The sequence below is a fragment of the Notechis scutatus genome, chromosome 3, assembly GCF_049901735.1.
Source record: "Notechis scutatus isolate UNSWTSFEM ecotype Mainland chromosome 3, rNotScu1.2, whole genome shotgun sequence".
In the NCBI taxonomy this organism is placed as follows: Eukaryota; Metazoa; Chordata; class Lepidosauria; order Squamata; family Elapidae; genus Notechis; species Notechis scutatus.
The window spans coordinates 17,622,595-17,640,404 of record NC_142011.1 but is presented as its reverse complement, the minus strand read 5'-3'; the positions used below and the strand labels follow the sequence as shown (position 1 = coordinate 17,640,404).

Below are 17,810 nucleotides of genomic sequence, written 5' to 3'. Positions count from 1 at the left end.
TCTTGTCTCTTTCTGGTTGTGAATCTTGCAAACAGGAGATAAAACGCTGCATCCTAATAGAGTTTATTTTGAAGCCTTTGCCTTCACACTCTTCCCCCACCCACCCCCCTCCTTGGCACCCTTTTGCTTTTGCAGAATTGAAAAGTGCCATAACAGGATTCATTGTGCATTTTCTTTTCCTGTTAAACAGACTCTCTCTACCTCCGCATTGCAAAAAAGAAATAATTGAATAAGGAAGTCAGGTCTTCTGCCAGTTTACCCACTGCAGTCTAATGTTAAAAGGTGGTGAAGAAAAATACATGGATTATTTTAAAACAACACCCTTTCCAAATTGTATAAGATATTGATTGAGAAAAAACAGCCAAGTCCGATTTATTCTTGGGTTTTTGAGGTTCAGAAACGGACAGGTGGAGCTCTTCTAACCCTGATGATGTTTATTGCCTGTCTGCATGTTGAAGGTTTGCTGAAAGCAGAATTGTTGGGGAGTCAGATTTAAAAGCTAATCTGCTGTAATTTTGAAGGACAAAGTAAAGTTGTCCTTTAGTCAAATGTAAATCGTGAGATTTCACTTGGCCATGCCCATGTTATTTTTTTCTGCAACAGTGTGGAAATAATTGACTGTCACTTGTAGGAGAAGAGCAGGCAGAGTTGGGGCTGGTGGAGTTAAACATATCATCAGTTTAGAGTGTGTTGCCACAAGAGATTCAAGTACAGCCCACTTGAATTCCATTGACCCTTATATAGTGCCAATTTAGTATTGAACTTTAGTTGACCAGATTCTTGTGTATAGGCTTAAATAAATCTTGTATGCTGCAACCTTACGAATAGTCCTGATTTTATCACTTAACTTCTATCTAGTTTACACCACTGATATATGTTAGTGGTATCCTGTCCAAACACTGACCATAACTGATCCTTTTTAGCTAGGGAAAGTCTTAAGTAAGCATCTCTTAATGGTATTTAATGCAGATTAATAGAATGTAAAAAAAAATTGTCTTGGAATGCAATTTGCCAGCATGTTACTCAGAACCCAGTATTTAGTCTTGAGCTGAAAGCCGCATGCTTTATATTAATTTATGGATGCTTATTAATAGGCTTTATCCAAATGAAGAAATGCATCCCCACAAGAGAGAATACAAATTGAACTCATAGTTGTACCTCCTAATAAATATATACGGAAACAAATGTGGGAATCACCACAATATGAGTGCAGACCATCTCATCTTAGCAAGGAAGAACGTCCCAGATTTAAGTTATGCAGATTTCACTCCGTTACCTGGGTCTTCACAGCTTTTGATAGGCAATTTCAGCTCTTGGTTTTTTTTTTTTTTTTAATTATATGTGGAAACTGAACTCAGATTGGGTGATGTTTCATCAAGATTATGAACGATGACCCACCAGTTCTTGAACACAAAAGCTTGTTGTGCTTGTAGAAGGATTCATATCCACTGTACCTTTTGAAATACTGTATAATGTTCATATTAAGCAGTTCTGTTCAGCAGTTCGTCAGAATTATTTAACTATGCTTTAGAACAGCATTTCTCAGCCTAACGAACTTTAAGATGGGTGGACTTCCAGAATTCCTAGCCAGCATGCTTAAGTTCCTGAGGTTGAGAAACATTGCTTTGGAGAATTGCTAACATATAGCTTAATTTTCAGGAATTGGGGAATGTGGCCAATTCCTTCCTCAAATGCCATCTGTAGTGGTGGAAGTACAGTGGACTTTACATATCCGAGATTAAAAAAAAAAAATTAAGGCTGCATTTAATATCCGTGTACGGGTACTGCCACAACAAAAGTTTGTTTGATGATGCTCTCTGTGTTTGTAAAAGGTTTTAATTTTCACTATGTCGGTCATCCTGATTGTAATGATGCTTGATAGTGTAAACGCAGAGGCAAAGCGTATCCTTCTCTTCCTCCCCCTTCCTTCCTTTTTCATGTTGTTTTCTGATGTTCATGTGATGGAACATTCAAAAGTAGGTCAGCTCTTGTTTTGGTCACAGTCTTCCCTTCCCTCCCTCCATCTCTTCCCTCCCTCCATCAGTAGAAAGAGTATTGAATGTCAGCAACTTGCATTTCCCAATTGCTTCAAAATGTGACCTCTTCAACGAATGCATCTCAACACCCTCTCCATCCCTGTCTCTCTCCTCCTCCGCAGAGCCAAATCTAAAAACGGGGGCCGCTCACTAAGGGAGAAGCTGGACAAAATTGGCTTGAACCTTCCTGCAGGCAGAAGGAAAGCTGCAAATGTGACATTACTTACATCGTTGGTAGAAGGTCAGTTGGTCTTCTCTCTATAAAGCCATTTCTGGGTTAAAGGGCAAGGCGAGCGATTTGTGTTCACCGATCAAAGCTGTCTTCCCGAAAAGGACAGTCTTCAGATATATGGATGCAGGACTCAAAATAATGGTCTTGGTTCCAATTGAAGGAGAAGAAAGTGTCCTAGTGGTAAGAGCTGTTCCTCTCTGGATCCATGAGAGGTGATGGACTTACTCAGGGATGTGTAAAAGTAAAAGTTTGGGCAGATTGAAGATGCTTCGGTTTATAGTTCTGCCTGACTTGAAAGCTAGCCTGAACTAGGAATTTCAATTCTCCCAATACAAGTAGTCAGAATCGGAATAGAGCTGGAAGGGACCTTGGAGGTCTTCTAGTCCAACCCCCTGCTGAAGCAGGAAATCCTATATCATTTCAGACAAGAGACTGTCCAGTCTCTTCTTAAAAACCTCCAGTAATGGAGCACCCACAACTTCTGAAGGCAAGCTGTTCTACTGGATAATTGTCCTCACTTTTGGGAAATTTCTCCCTAGTTCCAGGCTGCTTCTCTCCTTGATTAGTTTCCAGCAATTGTTTCTTGTCCTGCCTTCTGGTGCTTTGGAAAATAAATTGACCCACTCCTCTCTGTGGCAGCTCCTCAAATATTGGAAGACTGCTATCATGTGTGTTCCCCTCCCCAAGTCCTTCTTTTCTCTAGACTAGCCAAACCCAAATCCTGCAGCTGTTCTTCATATGTTTTAGTCCCCGTATGTTTTAGTTCTTCATGTTTTAGTCCTTGAATTAAAACTGCAATTGAGCCCCAGATTTCTGTTGTTAAGCAAGACAGCTGTTATGCGAGTTTTGGCCTATTTTATTACCTTTCTTGCCACAGTTGTTAAATAAATCACTGCAGTTGTTAAGTTAGTAACAGAGTTGTTGAGTGAATCTGGCTTCCCCCATTGAATTTGCTTGTCAGAAGGTCACTAAAGGTGATCACAAGACCCCAGGACACTGCAACCGTCATAAATATGAACCATTTGCTGAGTGTCTGAATTTTGATCATGGGACCATGGGGATTGCTGTGGAAAACGGCCGTAAGTCACTTTTTCAGTGCAGTTGTAACTTTGGTCACTAAATGAAGGATTGTAAGTCGAGGACACTACCTGTAAGAAGTTGGACTTGAAGGATCTAAATGGCACTTTCCAATTCTGTGCCCCGGTGGCCCCAATTTTCATTCCAAAATGCTTTTTGTAGCTAAAACATGTTTCCCCTGCAGAGCTGCAAGTGAAGATATTAGTACTCATACCAGAAGTGGGGAGGGTGGAATGAAGGATATGTTAGGGCATAACCTTGGAGGATAAACATCCTTGTCATGGATGGTATGTTTGTGTTAAAAAAAAAGTTTTGGATTGGGAGATTTTATAGACATTGTAAAATTGGCATTTAATTTTACTGCCAAAGCAGTAAAAATTGATTGTCTACTTTTTTTAAAAAAGTGCATAATAATTGTAGATTAATGGTGAAATTTGTTCATCGAAGACTCAGAGATGTCACACTTCAGATGTGATCAGAAGCGTTGAATATCTTTCTTCTCCTTCCCAGGTATAACTGGAGCCAACACTACCAGTTATTTTCCCCCCATGTTTGTCAGAGTTGATTCCAGTTAAATAACTGGTTTGTTCGTTTGTTTCATTATGGGTAGATGAGGACATATATTTTATGCAGAAATGGCTGATTTAGAAGAATTGGATTGTCCGTTGCATGAATCTAAAGACTTTTTCGTAGAATAGAATAGAGTTTTTTTATTGGCCAAGTGTGATTGGACACACAAGGAATTTGTCTTTGGTGCACATGCTCTCAGTGTGTACAAAAAGAAAAAAATAACATATATTCATCAAGACTCATAAGATAAAACACTTAGTGATAGTCTACTAATAAGCAATCAAATCATACTAGGAAACAATAAAAACAATATAAGTTGTAAAGATACAAGCAACATGGATATAGCCATAAGCGGGAAGAGATAGGTACTAGGAAGGTTGAGAAGAATAGTAATACAGTCTTAGTAGTTAATTTGACAGTGTTGTGTGAATTAGTTGTTTAGCAGAATGATGGCATTCTTTGATAACGATGTTTCTTGGAATACTTTAAGCTGTGTGCTAACAAGCAGCTTCAATTCTTGCTACACTGCCTGATTTCTTAAAAGAATTCTTTATAAAGTTGCACTGAGTAAAGCAGAGCTAAAAACAACCTATAAAAAGTTGAGAAGAAAGATTGGCAAGGACTGATAAGGGTTCAAAGCAATCGTGAACAGAGAAGAGCCTAAACCAGAGATTTTTGGATTGCTAAATCAGAAAGAGAAATTGCAACAATGTATGTTTTGTCTGTGGGATTCTAAAACTACCCTTTAAAACAAAAACTTTTATATATTTATATATTGAAACAAAGACATTTATATATTCTAAACAAACTATAGACATGTGACCAAAAATATATAAATATTGTAAGCCACCCAGAGCCTATTTGAAGTTAGGTGGCCTTTAAATCCATTAAATTAGATTAAATTAAATTTAGAAATATTTATCATGCAATGAGCTCCTTGTACAAGGAATTAGGACTGATACATCTCCTTTCATATACCAAATCTGTAGCAGGGAAATTTGTTGTGTTTAATAGGAGCAAGGTCTTCTGCTGGACTGTGTTTTCTGTTTTTTTGGTGGTTGTTTTTAACTCTGCAATACTCGGGGCTCCCATACAACCTAAAACAATGAACTAAATAGTCATATGAATACAAGTAACAGAGCCAATAATCAGGTAACAAATTAACATTAATATGTTAATAAGAAAAGTTTCAATCAAGGAAGACATATTTCTACCATGGAATAAAATCAAGTCTTTGAGTCAAGCTTGACTCCTCATGACGTTATGGATGCTACCACACAATTTTCTTGGCAGTAGTCGATAAGAGGTTTACTATTGCATTCTGGGAATTTAGGGTCTAGCCTAGAGCTTAGGCCTTCCCAAAAGTCTTCCCTCAAATATGAACCAAGCTGAGGCTTGCTTAGCTTGACAAAAGAATACAGTCATTCCTAAAGTCAATGTTTTCAGAACTGCACTGGTGATGAAGAAGGTTTGTTCTCTGCTGTTGCAGAAAGTGGAGCAAAAACCAGTAGGAGAGGGAGCAGATTTCAGTTAAACTCTTAGGAGAAACCCTCAAACTATAGGATCAGTTTGCTGCAAAAAAGAGTTTTGCGAATGGTGTCTTCCTTGGCTTAAGGTACTTCTGGCTAGTTGGTTGTTAGGGATACTTGCACAGCAAATGAGTTGAATGAGATGACCTCTAAGATCCCTTCTAATGTTTTATTTTGGTGGGTGATGGAAGATAGAGAGATGCTGTAACCAAAAACAAAAGTAGAGAACCTTTAAATGCAAAATAATATTTAATGATAATTATGTCTTGTTTAGAAACAGGGTGTATTTTCTAAGTCTGTTGAAGCCGAGCAGCAAAATGTAATGAGTTTTTTGTTTCAAATCTTCAACTCGTGACTGTTCCTGTAATTCCTGTATGGTACTTGGAAATTTGGAGTGAAAGGTTAAATTAGTGCAAGACCTATCTCTGTTGAAATGAAGTATATAACTTGATGTGAAATTTGTCTCTGTAATACTTGCCCATGCTGTTTGATTCACATGTCAATAGGCAACCTTTGCTACTGCAATCAAAGACAAATTCACATGGGCAGATCAGTTGTTTCCAAGGAAGTACATGCATGTTTATAGTCAGAATACTTGCATTCTACAGCTTTTGCTGAACTGCATTATCAAATGGGCTGTCTGGATGAAATATATATAGATCCATTAAAAGTGAACAGTTGCCTTATTGATGCAAATGTCCTCTAATTTGGGATGACTGTATTTTGGCTTAAACTGCCGACATTGTGAGAGGTGATACATTCAGGAGCAGTCAGTGGAAATTCATTTGCTGCTTCGCTTATAAATATCCTGGTTGCTTGGAACTTGTGTTAATTCATGCTAATTATTACCACAGAAATATTTTTGCAATTGCTTCACATTTTGCAAAAACACACTGGAGCAAATGACAATTAAAGAATGAGAATTATTTGTATGGTGGGACTCAAGGTGACCTACTTTAAGATAAAGGATCTATAAAGGATCTTGACCCTTAATTATAATAAAAGTGCAATATTGCCTATTGCTTTAAATCAACCTTCCCCCACCTGTTCTCTTCCAGATGCCTGGGACTAATTTTCCTAATGCTCGAATAGCATAGTTCTCAGTTTTGCTATCTGGCTGTTCTGTGTGCAACAGCGTGCAATATACATCATAAAGCCATTATTCTAGGGAAGTTAGTTTCTTTGCAGCTATTAGATACCCAGAGAAAAGCTTAGCATCAGAATATTACTCATCAATTAAAGGAGCTTTCTTAGGTAGCCTCACCCCCTTTTAAAAACTGAACTCAAATGGTGCTTTTATAAAATATAATGTGATGACCCAGGGTGGGATACAAAACAAACAGTCACAGAAAACAGGTGCCCCTTTTATTCCTTTACTTTGCTTCCAAGCTCCGAATATCCTTGACGGAAGACAAAAAGCTCCCACACAAACAGTTATAAGAAGGAGGAAAAAAGCAACACAAACCAGGCAAGATAAGGGCTAGAGGACATCCACAGATAACAGAACACACACTGGGAAGGATGCCAAACTCGAGAAGAACCATAAACTAGAGATATTTCCACACTTTGTTTCCAGTGTTCGGCCATACGCATGTCCGTCCTCTTATCCAGTTGTCACAGCTGCAGCCCATGAAGAGGATCAAGGCCCTCTCCTCCCCTATAGACCACGTCTCTCCCTTATCCTCTCCTCCCTGCATGCCCTAGGATGGCTAGGGGATGGGCCTGGGTCCTCCTCTGACTGCCCAGCCGGCCTCTGCCCTTCCCCAGCTTCCTCCACAACCTCCAGAGCCACACTTCCACTCACTGTCAGCTGTTCCTCCTCTCCCTCAGAGTCAGTCTCCACCAGGGGCATGATATATAAGCCGGGGAGAAAAATAAATTTTGCTAAACATATGGGTTGGTTATGTCAGTGGCAAATATAGTTCATCTGTTTGTCTGCAAACAGTTATTTAAGTGGGTATGATCTAATAAGCAAATTCTTGCTTTTTCCCCCTCTTCTTTTTCCTTTCTGTGGTCCATTTGTAGGGGAAGCTGTACATCTTGCCCGCGATTTTGGCTATGTGTGTGAAACTGAATTCCCTTCAAAAGCTGTGGCGGAATATTTAACTCGGCCCCATCTGGGCCGGAACGAGATGGCCAGCAGGAAAAATATGCTCCTGGCCGCAAAGTAAGTTATCTTTATTTGAGTGAAAACCAATATGTAAGATTTATAGAATATATTAAAACGTTTAAGCAGTGTTTCCTCCGTACAGGAAATCCTCAATTTACAACCACAATTGGATTGTAAATTTTCCATTTCTAAACAAGCCAATTGCTACGTGAGTCATGCTCAATTTTACAATTTCTTTTGCCATGGTCTTTAAGTGAATCATGCAGTTATTAAGTGAATCATGCAGTTAAGTGAATCCATATTTCACCTTGGCTTTGCTTGTCAGAAGCCAGCTGGGAAGGTCACAAATGGAAGGTCACACATGATTCGAGGATGCTGCAACCAATGTAAATGCATGCTGGTTGCAAGCTCCCAAATTTTGATCACATGACTGTGGGGATGCTGTAGTCATCCTAAGTGTTGAGGACTAAGTTACTTTGTTCAGTGTGGTTGTAACTTTGAAAGGTCACTAAATGAATGGTTGTAAATTGAGGACTACCTATAATCCCCACAACAGGGACAGACAAAAAATGAACTTTAATTAGTTCCAATGGGAATGGTTTGATTTTTGCAAGTTTGTAAGCTAGTTTAAGCTCTAGGTCAAAGGGCAGTTTGATATCTGTAGATGCCTCCACTTCAGCCATTGCCCTCCACCTGTCCCAGGTTTGCTTTTTCCATAACTTTGCAAACCACAGATGGGGAAATTCTGCTACAGCTCCCTTTGAATTGCTTAATACAGCAAATCTAGACAGAAGTTCAAGCTGAAAGCAACTAAACTGTGTTTAGTTCTAAAATTCTACTGGAACTACATCTGTGATTCTAAAACAAAGACTGTGTTAAGAAAGGAACTCGGTAAATGTGTATTGACGAGAAAATTAATATCCTGGTCAACTAAATTGCTAGTCTTTAAGATTACAAATTGTTTCTCTCATTGCTGCTATTAAACCTATATAGCTTGCTTATGTGCTTATGATCTTAATTCAAGATACCTGTTCTTATTCTCCTGCCATGGGCCTTATTCATTTAAATAATCTTTCCGTAGCCTGTAATAGATGAAGCTGAAGCAAATAGTGAGTGGGAACATCCATTCTCTTTATTATTCTTTAATCTCTTGTTTCTAACACTCCCCATCTCTATCTTCTCTATCTCTATCTTGGAATAGAAAGCTGGAAGGAGGGAACTAATATATTCTACCAAGGCCTGAACTAATTTAATGTAGAGGAGTTTTGAAATTAAGCACAAGTATAAAAGCTAGTTCAGGTTGCCCATATTAATTGTTGTTGACTGGAGTCAAGCCTAAGCTACAAATGATTATCTTCTGTCAGCATCCTTGTTGAGCTAGATAGTCTAATCCAGGGGTGTCAAACTCGATTTCATTGAGGGCCACATCAGGGTTGTGTTGGACCTGGGTGTGTGTGGCCAGGGTGGCCATGGCCAGCATGATGTCACTTGTGTTGGGGTATGTGTGCCTGTGGTGGCCCAAGCGCTCTGCCAGCGAAAACGGGCTCTCGAATTCCGTTTTCAGTTGCAATGGCCTCCTGAAACACTCTGCCATTGAAAATGGAGCTTGGGGGGGGGGCATGCACAGCTGTTGCCCACAACAATCTGGGTCCTCATTTATTGACCTCGGAAGGATGGAAAGCTGAGTCAACCTTGAGCCTGGTGAGAGTTGAACTGCCAAATTGCAGTCAGCAGAAGTAGCCTGCAGTACTGCACTCTAGCCACTGTTGCCACCCTGGCTGCAACATCGTGCAGTGTTAAAAAAAACCCCCACTAATTTGCTTTCCTATTGCCTCTTCCAGGCAGATCTGTAAAGAATTCACAGAGCTTCTCACTCAGGATCGAACCCCCCTTGGCAACGCGAGGCCAAGTCCCATCTTAGATCCTGGCATCCAGGGATGTTTGACTCACTTCAGCTTGATCACACATGGATTTGGGAGTGCTGCCATCTGCGCCGCGATGACATCGGTGCAGAACTACCTGAACGAAGCTCTCAAACTAGCAGACAAATCATACATGAATGCAGGAGATCAAAGTCCCCCAGATGGCAATAAGAACCTTGAGAAGATGGACAAGCACAGGAAGTGAGCATGGAAAAGACGAGAAAGACACAAAAAGACACAGAGACCCACACAGACAAAATAGACTTTAAAAAACTGTTACTGCACACAGACTTAAAGATCTTCTTGCCTAGAAGGCATGTAGATATTTCTTAGACCTTGCTTTGGGGCATCTTCTTCTCCTTTTTTGTTTTTTTTAAATTTTCAACCACATCCTTTTCTGGAGACGTGTGTTGTCTCTTTTCTCCTCTTTTAAAGCTGCTGTTATCCATTCATTTGGGACCATGTACCTGAAGGTAAACATGGATTTATCTTTTTATTATTATTTTTTTAAAAAAATTTAAATTGTGTAAAAGGTGGTGCTATCTCTTTTATTTTTTTTCCTCGTATGGAAATTTGTTACACGCTGTACCTGGACACTTTTGCAGGCAATGTTTTTCCTCCAATATATTTATGTGTGGTGGAATCTCAATGAAATTTCAGCAATAAACCAGTTTCAGCACATGCTCCCGAGTTTTCCCTCCGTGGGAAAAAAGAAGAGACCGCATCTTCTTTCTGTTCAAACAAAATCCAAGGTTTGTTGTTGCATCTGAAAAATAGCGAGCTGCGGTTTGCGGAACTACCCTAAGCTGCCATTTGATTCTCCTAGTTTTAGATTAGCCAAGATTTTGTAACCTCTTCAGATGCATCAATAAGCTATAATTAAAACAGGAAGCAGATGTTTCGGTATTCATTGCCACTGCCAAAGGACCAGATTTCTATGTGTGTTAAAGAGACAGAGATGGAAAAGGGAGAGGAAAGTACATTGGCTGGACCAAGTTAGTTTTAAAATTATAGTTAAACTTTTTATCAGTCAGGCTGTGTAAGAGAGGTCATGCCCATATCTTGTAGAACAGGACCAGCATGATTGTGTAGTAGTTTGTAAGTAAGTTAAGTTTTGAGAAACTAATTAAGAGGGATAATTAAAAAGCTTGAGCGTGCTGTGAGATTCAGGCAAAGGGTTGATCACGTTCTAAGTTGCCTCAGTTAATGCTCAGACATTCAGAGCTATCTAGATTATTCATGAAGAACTTCCACCACACCCCAAAAAGCAGATACCGTATCCGGTCACTAAATCAGGTAGATTTCAATGGTCTCAGTTGCTGAAATCTTGTGACATTAATTCTTGTAGCATCATAACCTTAGTATTGTGTTCATTTTTGCATCTGCAGCATCATGAAATCTCAATCTTCAATCTCTTGAAAAATCACCCAAAGAATTCATTTTAAATGTGCATCCATGTTGTAGGATGGAAGTTTGACTGGGTTCCTATTACTTCATTGAAAACCAACAGGTAGAAAGAACATAGTGCAGTATTAGCCCCTGTTTTTCTGAGTTTTCGACAAAATACTGAGATTTCTGATTTTAATTATAGAAAAAAGCAATAAAGTGAAACAATGTGATAGTTTTGAATATGCTTGCCTTTTATTTTTTTTAAAAAAAGTTCTGATTTCTAGGCATAATTTAAGAAACACATATTTTAATATAATGGGGTTGCAGATTTTTTTAAAAAAGTTGCAAGACTGAAATGTTCTGTAGCAGATCTTTTGTATTCAAGGAAGAATTACTTTGAGCTAATATTAAAACCTTAATTTTTCATCCACTTTAAAAATATGAAAAAGAGATACTGCAGCTTTATGTGCATCACCATCAGGTCATTTTTTTAAATTAAAAAAGGAAAAAAACTTGAAAATAGGCACGTAAGTTTTAATTTTTTTTGTTTGCCTACATAGGCCAAAAAATATAAATATAAATATATGTATGTCTCCAGGGAAGTTTTATGTGTATAAGGGAAAACAATGTCTTGAATGTATATATTTATTTATGTGTAATTTAAAAGGGGTTTGTAAATAATGGTGAACATTTTAATACTTTTTTAATAAATGGGATTCAGATTTTAAAAGTTTACCCCACCCCACAAAAAAAAAATTAAAAAATGAAATAAATAAATAAAATACTGGCTAAACTGCATACACTGCTAGATGATGTACAGTCTGTTTTATGCTAAATATTTAAAGACTTTTTACAAATAAAATAAAATTTTCCCCTGTTTTGGCACTGGAGAGTTATATATGTTTGAAAGTGTCTGTTGAATGAGCAATAACTGCTTATTTGGTAGTATTTGGAATGAGTGCAGATGTATTCATTTGTCTGAAATGGTATAGTGTTTCCTGCCTAAGCAGGTTAGACTAGAAGACCTCCAAGGTCCCTTCCAACCTACTCTACTCTACTCTACTCTACTCTACTCTACTCTACTCTACTCCACTCCACTCCACTCCACTCCACTCCACTCCACTCCACTTTTTTCTATTCTATTCTATTCTATTCTATTCTATTCTATTCTGTTCTGTTCTGTTCTGTTCTGTTCTATTCTACTCTGTTCTATTCTACTCTACTCTCTCTCTCTCTCTCTGTGTGTGTATGTGTGTGTGAGAGAGAGAGAATAATAGATAGAAATGATAAAACTGCAACCACTCTTTTTGTGAAGATTTGTGAACATTTTCTTATTCACTATACCATTGTATACCACAATCCATGCAATTAATACAAATATTCTGGACAGAAATGTTGAATATTGTTTACTGGGGAAAACTGATTTTTTTTTTTCCTAATGTGGATGAGACAACAAACCCTACAAAAGTAAAGTTCAACAAACCCCAGAAACTGTGACACAAGACACAAGAACAGTATTCCAATATCATCTGAGGGGATGCCACAAAGAAAAGGGAGTCAAACTATCCTCCAAGGGCAGGACAAGAGGTAACAAGTGGATGATTATCAAAGAGAGATCCAACTTAGAATTAATAGTGAGAACAATTAATCAGTGGAATGGCTTGCCTCCAAAAGTCAAGTGTCCTCCAATACTGGAGGTTTTTAAGAAGAGAGTGGACAATCATTTGTCTTGAAATGATAATAGGATAGGATAGGATAGGATAGGATAGAATAGAATAGAATAGAATAGAATAGAATAGAATTCTTTATTGGCCAAGTGTGATTGGACACACAAGGGATTTGTCTTGGTGCAAATACTCTCAGGATACATAAAAGATACATTCGTCAAGAGTCATAAGGTATGACACTTAATGATAAAGAGTTTCCTGCTTGAGCAAGGTGTTAGACTAGAAGACCTCCAAGGTCCCCTTCTACTCAAGCTATTTTGTTAAACTGTCATTTCAATGTTTGTTGTACATATGAACTACCAGGGAACCTAATAGCAGGATCTTGCTCTTATGTTTATTTTATTTATGTTTATTTTTATTTGTCAATTGCTTACAAGATAAAAGGTATAAGTATATACATAGTTATGAATACATGAAATGGGTACATGTAAGAAAAATAAAAGAAACAATAGGACAGGGATGGTCCCTCACCTGCTTTAGAAAAAGTATATCTAAGCAAATAAAGTTGTAGGGATACTTACAATAAATACATATTCTGGCTATCCGCTTAAGGGTATAACGTGGCTATAAAGATATAAAAGGACTGGCAAGCAGGTGTCCCTGTTATCCTTAATGAATTTAGAAGACCTTGATATTTTAAAAAAACTAATGACAATAAAAAAAACTAAAATGGGGAATATTTCAATGGGAGATTATACTAGGAAATTTCAAGGTTATGGATTAGGGTGGGAAATCAGACCAGTCAAAAGAAGGTAATAGTCTTGTGGCTGTGAAGTCATGAAGCGTTGGCTTAAATGAGATTTTATGTATCTATTCAGTTTAACTGTTTGAGATTGCAGGCTACGCTGATCATAATTAGTTACAGAGTTTGGCCAATAGATCAGAATCAAATGACTGGCTAATGGCTCACTGAAGAACCACGGAGATATTAATTCAACACACAACTTAACTAGAAACTATGTTAGTTGTCATTTTAGATAATCCACCCCCCCCCCCCAAATCCCAATCCCAATCTATAGCTAAGCACCCCAACTTCTCTGTTTCTAACCGTCCACTAAAACAGTGTTTCTGAACTGTGGCAACTTTAACCTGTGGACTTCAATTTCCAGAATTCCACAGCCAGCATGGTAGACCCTATCAGGAAACCAACATTATGAATGTTAATGCTACCTTTAGTATAAACATAAAGGAACCAAATCTTGCAAGTCTGAAGATTCCCCTCTTTCTCCCTTTATCTTTGTCAAAAGCTAGAGAAGATCTTGTCTTGAGTCACTTTCTCAAATTACATTTCTGCCCCAATTTGGATTTCGTTTACTGTCTCTTGCTTTGGTTGTGGCTATTCCTTCTATTCCACAAGGTTATTTCTGTTTCGTTGTAGGCTACTTCATAATAGCAATAGCAATAGCACTTAGATTTATATACAGCTTCATAGTGCTTTATAGCCCTCTCTAAGCGGTCTACAGAGTCAGCCTATTGCCCCCAACAATCTGGGTCCTCATTTTACCCAACTTGGAAGGATGGAAGGCTGAGTCAACCTTGAGCCTGGTGAGATTCGAACTGCCAAATTGCAGTCAGCAGAAGTAGCCTTCAATACTGCACTCTAACCACTCTTCCTGAGATTGCATGGCTGCTCTCTGGAGGTGCAATGCAATCCCTGGAAAAGACAGTTTAAGGAGTTGCAGAAGTGCAATATTTGCATCCCTGCATACTTCAAGCCACCATTTTCCCTTTGTTTCTGAAACATTATATTACATAGGGGTCTAAGCTCCCCTCCCCACCCAGTTCTCAAAAAGAGAGCACAGGCTACTAAAGATAATTACTGTAATGCCCGATCATCATTTGAATGGGCTACTACTGTAATGCACTTTATTTGTGGGGCTGCCTTTGGACACATTTGAAGCTATAATTGGGGCATCCAGGCTGCAAATGGACCAAATCGGCCAATTTTAAGATGGCTGCACTGATTGCTAATAGGTTTCTGGGTCCAATTATAGATTCTGCTAATACCTTTATGGTTGTGTGAATATATCACAAACTACTACTGTTGAAGGAAGGCCTTCTGAAGATCCTACTGCTTCAAGAGGTGCATGGAATGTGGCTCATATGGCAAACATTTGGCCTTCACCAGTGGCATGCGTGACACTGTCCCTTATTGCTTTTTTGGAAATCTCTGAAGGCTTCCAAGATGATTTGGTCCTGAATGATTGGGGTCATAGTTGCTATTGTTATTGATACTTGATTTCTCTTGTACTACTTGCTTGGTTGTTGCATATCATCAGGGCAATTGATCCAGGCAGTTTAGAAATATTGTAAAATACCGGTGTATATAAATTCAGTTATCATAAACCACCATAGTAGAGTTGGCATAATGCTCAAAACTAAAAACAAAGTATACAGTCTAGTGCAGGATGTAATTCAAGTCTGCAGAAGTTCATTATTTGAATGCATCAGTCAATAATAATAAAGATCAACCATATGACTGGATAATTAAGTGCCTAGAAATATCAGGTGTCAGTAGAAACATCAGAAGCTTTGTGCAAAGTTCATTGGCACCATGGAAGACAATTGCTAACCAATGGTGATAGACTTGGGAGCGTCTATTGTTTGTCATTACATTGATTCCTCCGTCAGCAATACTGAATAAGTCAGGCCATGGCTACCAAGTCTGGATAATGCACATTGTGATACCTGGAGATAGCAGAAGAGAAGAAAAAGAATTTGACATAATCACAAAATACAAAGACCTGCAAATAAAAGTAGAACTACTGTGGCAAAAGAAAGCAGAGATGGTAGCAACAATAATAAGTGCAATTCCAAAACACCATCGCCTTTGTCAAAACAACACAAGTCAATTGCAGAAGGCAGCTTTACATGGAACAGCTTACATCCTGTGATACCTTTAATATGGTTAAACAACAACACCTGTCTATCCTGAGTCCTCAGGAAGGACTCAATAAGTGGACAAAAATGCCAGATCTAGTCTAAACATCTCCTTGACTGTGACCAACAATAATTTATTAAATTTGTCTTTGTTGGCCCTGGTGGATTTTGTCCTAAAATGGGCTTTGAGCCATTTGTAAAACCATTTTGATGTATTTGTAATTACTAATGCTGTTTCTAAAATGCTGATATAAATACTTATTTAACTCTTGATGGCAATTGAAAATGGAAAAAGAGACATTTTTCATTGTTGACAAAGGACAGCATCCCGCAGTAAAATGCTGGCAGCAATGTCAACCATCCACCAGAAACTCTTTCTTCCTACAGTAGTGCAATCATGCATATTCAATTGTTAAATCTGATATTCTTTGTTAAAATGCAGTTAATAAGATGGAACCCTAATATTTTAGAATAGAATAGAATTTTAATAGCATGTCAATAGTAGAATCACCATCATCATCCCAAATCAGTTCAACATAGAGTGAAAACTTATTTCGATGCTTTCCAACAGTTTCAGCATGACACAAGCAATTTCCAGTTAGCGCTTCTAAATCAAAGTTTTCCAAACTTTGAGGTGTGTTTCCCTTGGGGTGTTGCAGACAGACCAGGAGAAGTGTGAAGAACCTTTCAGCTGTACATTGTTACAAAAATCCACCTTTCCTCAAGTTTCATTGCGTTGTTTTCGTTGTTCATTTGTGTTCATTTCGGTGGATTTTAAGGGAAGGTGTATACATTAAGATGACATAGAAGAAAGCTGTGAGGGTAAAATATTTAGGAATATTGCTGTAGATGGTGTTATATTATCTGTCCCATGTTTCTTTGGGTATCCAGTTTCAGCATATGGGCTGAAAAAATATAATTTTTAATGCATATTTACAAAAAAGAGTGAAATTTAACATTCACTTTCTCTAACCTAGGTACTTCTAGATACATTTGACTACAATGTCTATCATTCCCAGCTAGCAAATTTGCTAAAGCTCCACTGATTGCTAGTAAACATGAATTTTTAATGAATTGTTATTTTAGGCAGAAGATGTAATTATGGCAAATTCTTATGAAACAAAGAGAATGATGAAAACATTTAATATTATCTCTGTCCCTTGGAATGTTATTTTTTCCTTTGTGCTGAAAACCTTTGATCATGCTAAAACACAATATTTTAAATTAGCTAAGCAGAATATGTAAGCGTTCCTTTTATTAATGAATCATTGGAATAATTGCCCTCTGGGAGAAGAAACAAGCATTTTTTCACTTACTACAACATGGATCCAAGTGAAGCCAGCAACATTGTCTAGTGGGATTGAACTAGTGCTTAATACAGATGCCAGCATTCAACAAATTACTTTCACTGCCTGACTAATACATATGGCTGTGTTTATGATACAGATGGTATCACAACAATGCCTAGTTCAGTGCTTAAGAAACCTTAAGAGACTTTGGCTTCATAGAGGAAAAAGAAATTTCTCACTGATTAAAATATTGTACTTTTGGGAGTTCTGCACAAAATGTCATAGTGGTCAGTATTCTTTTTCCTTTTAACAAAGTTACCCACTTCACTCAGGAGAAATAATAATAGTGGTGATAATTCTATCATTATCAATAATAAGCTGCTGTAAGAAGATTGCACAAACTGACTTCAAGCAGCGGCATGACAAAGTAGCAACAATGGTGCATTGGAAGATCTGCTAGAAGTACCTTTTGCTTGCAAGCAACAAGTTGTGGGATCATAAAATAGACCACACAATAGAAAATGAAGAGCTAAAGTGCTATTGGACTTTAGGATTCAAACCAACTGTCACCCTGCCACATAATACCTCAGACTTAAACATTGTTGATGAGAATGATAAAAAAAGTCTGGATAGTGAACACTGAAATACTGGAAACAACAGAATAAAGGAGAAAGAATTGGAGAAAATCACAAAATACAAATTGAAATAGATTGAGGTAAATTGAAATAGATTGGGGCAAAAGAAAGCAAAAGAAAACAAAGACACTACCATAGTAATAAGTGGACTGCAACTATTGCTGCCTGCTTGACCATGGTGGGGCTTATGATCTTGCCAGTAATCTTCTGGTGCAGGAACTCATAGGATACTATCAAGCACTTCATGGAGAAAATGGGCAGCCCTGTGTTTTCAGAGTGGTGATTTTTGACCCAGATAATATGATTATGCTACCAGACTTACTAATTTGATCTGACAGGAACAGCTGCGGACTCGATTGCTTGTATTGTGGGAACAGAACATGTAAGTATCTCAGAAGTGTCAAGAGAAGGATG

The 17,810-nt window shown here is 38.0% G+C and overlaps 1 protein-coding gene across 4 annotated transcripts in view; it reads left to right on the top strand.

The window, feature by feature from the left end:
* The window catches only part of TFAP2C (transcription factor AP-2 gamma), a 34,365-nt gene extending 22,615 nt beyond the window's left edge, over positions 1-11,750 (top strand). For all 4 annotated transcript variants that reach the window (XM_087959254.1, XM_087959253.1, XM_026664943.2 and 1 more), the window contains exons 5-7: positions 2,159-2,277; positions 7,470-7,611; positions 9,396-11,750. In XM_087959254.1, the coding sequence (XP_087815380.1) occupies positions 2,159-2,277; positions 7,470-7,611; positions 9,396-9,681 (547 nt within the window). In that variant the 3' untranslated portion in view covers positions 9,682-11,750. The remainder of the gene's footprint in view (positions 1-2,158; positions 2,278-7,469; positions 7,612-9,395) is intronic.
* The last annotated feature ends 6,060 nt before the right edge of the window (positions 11,751-17,810 follow it).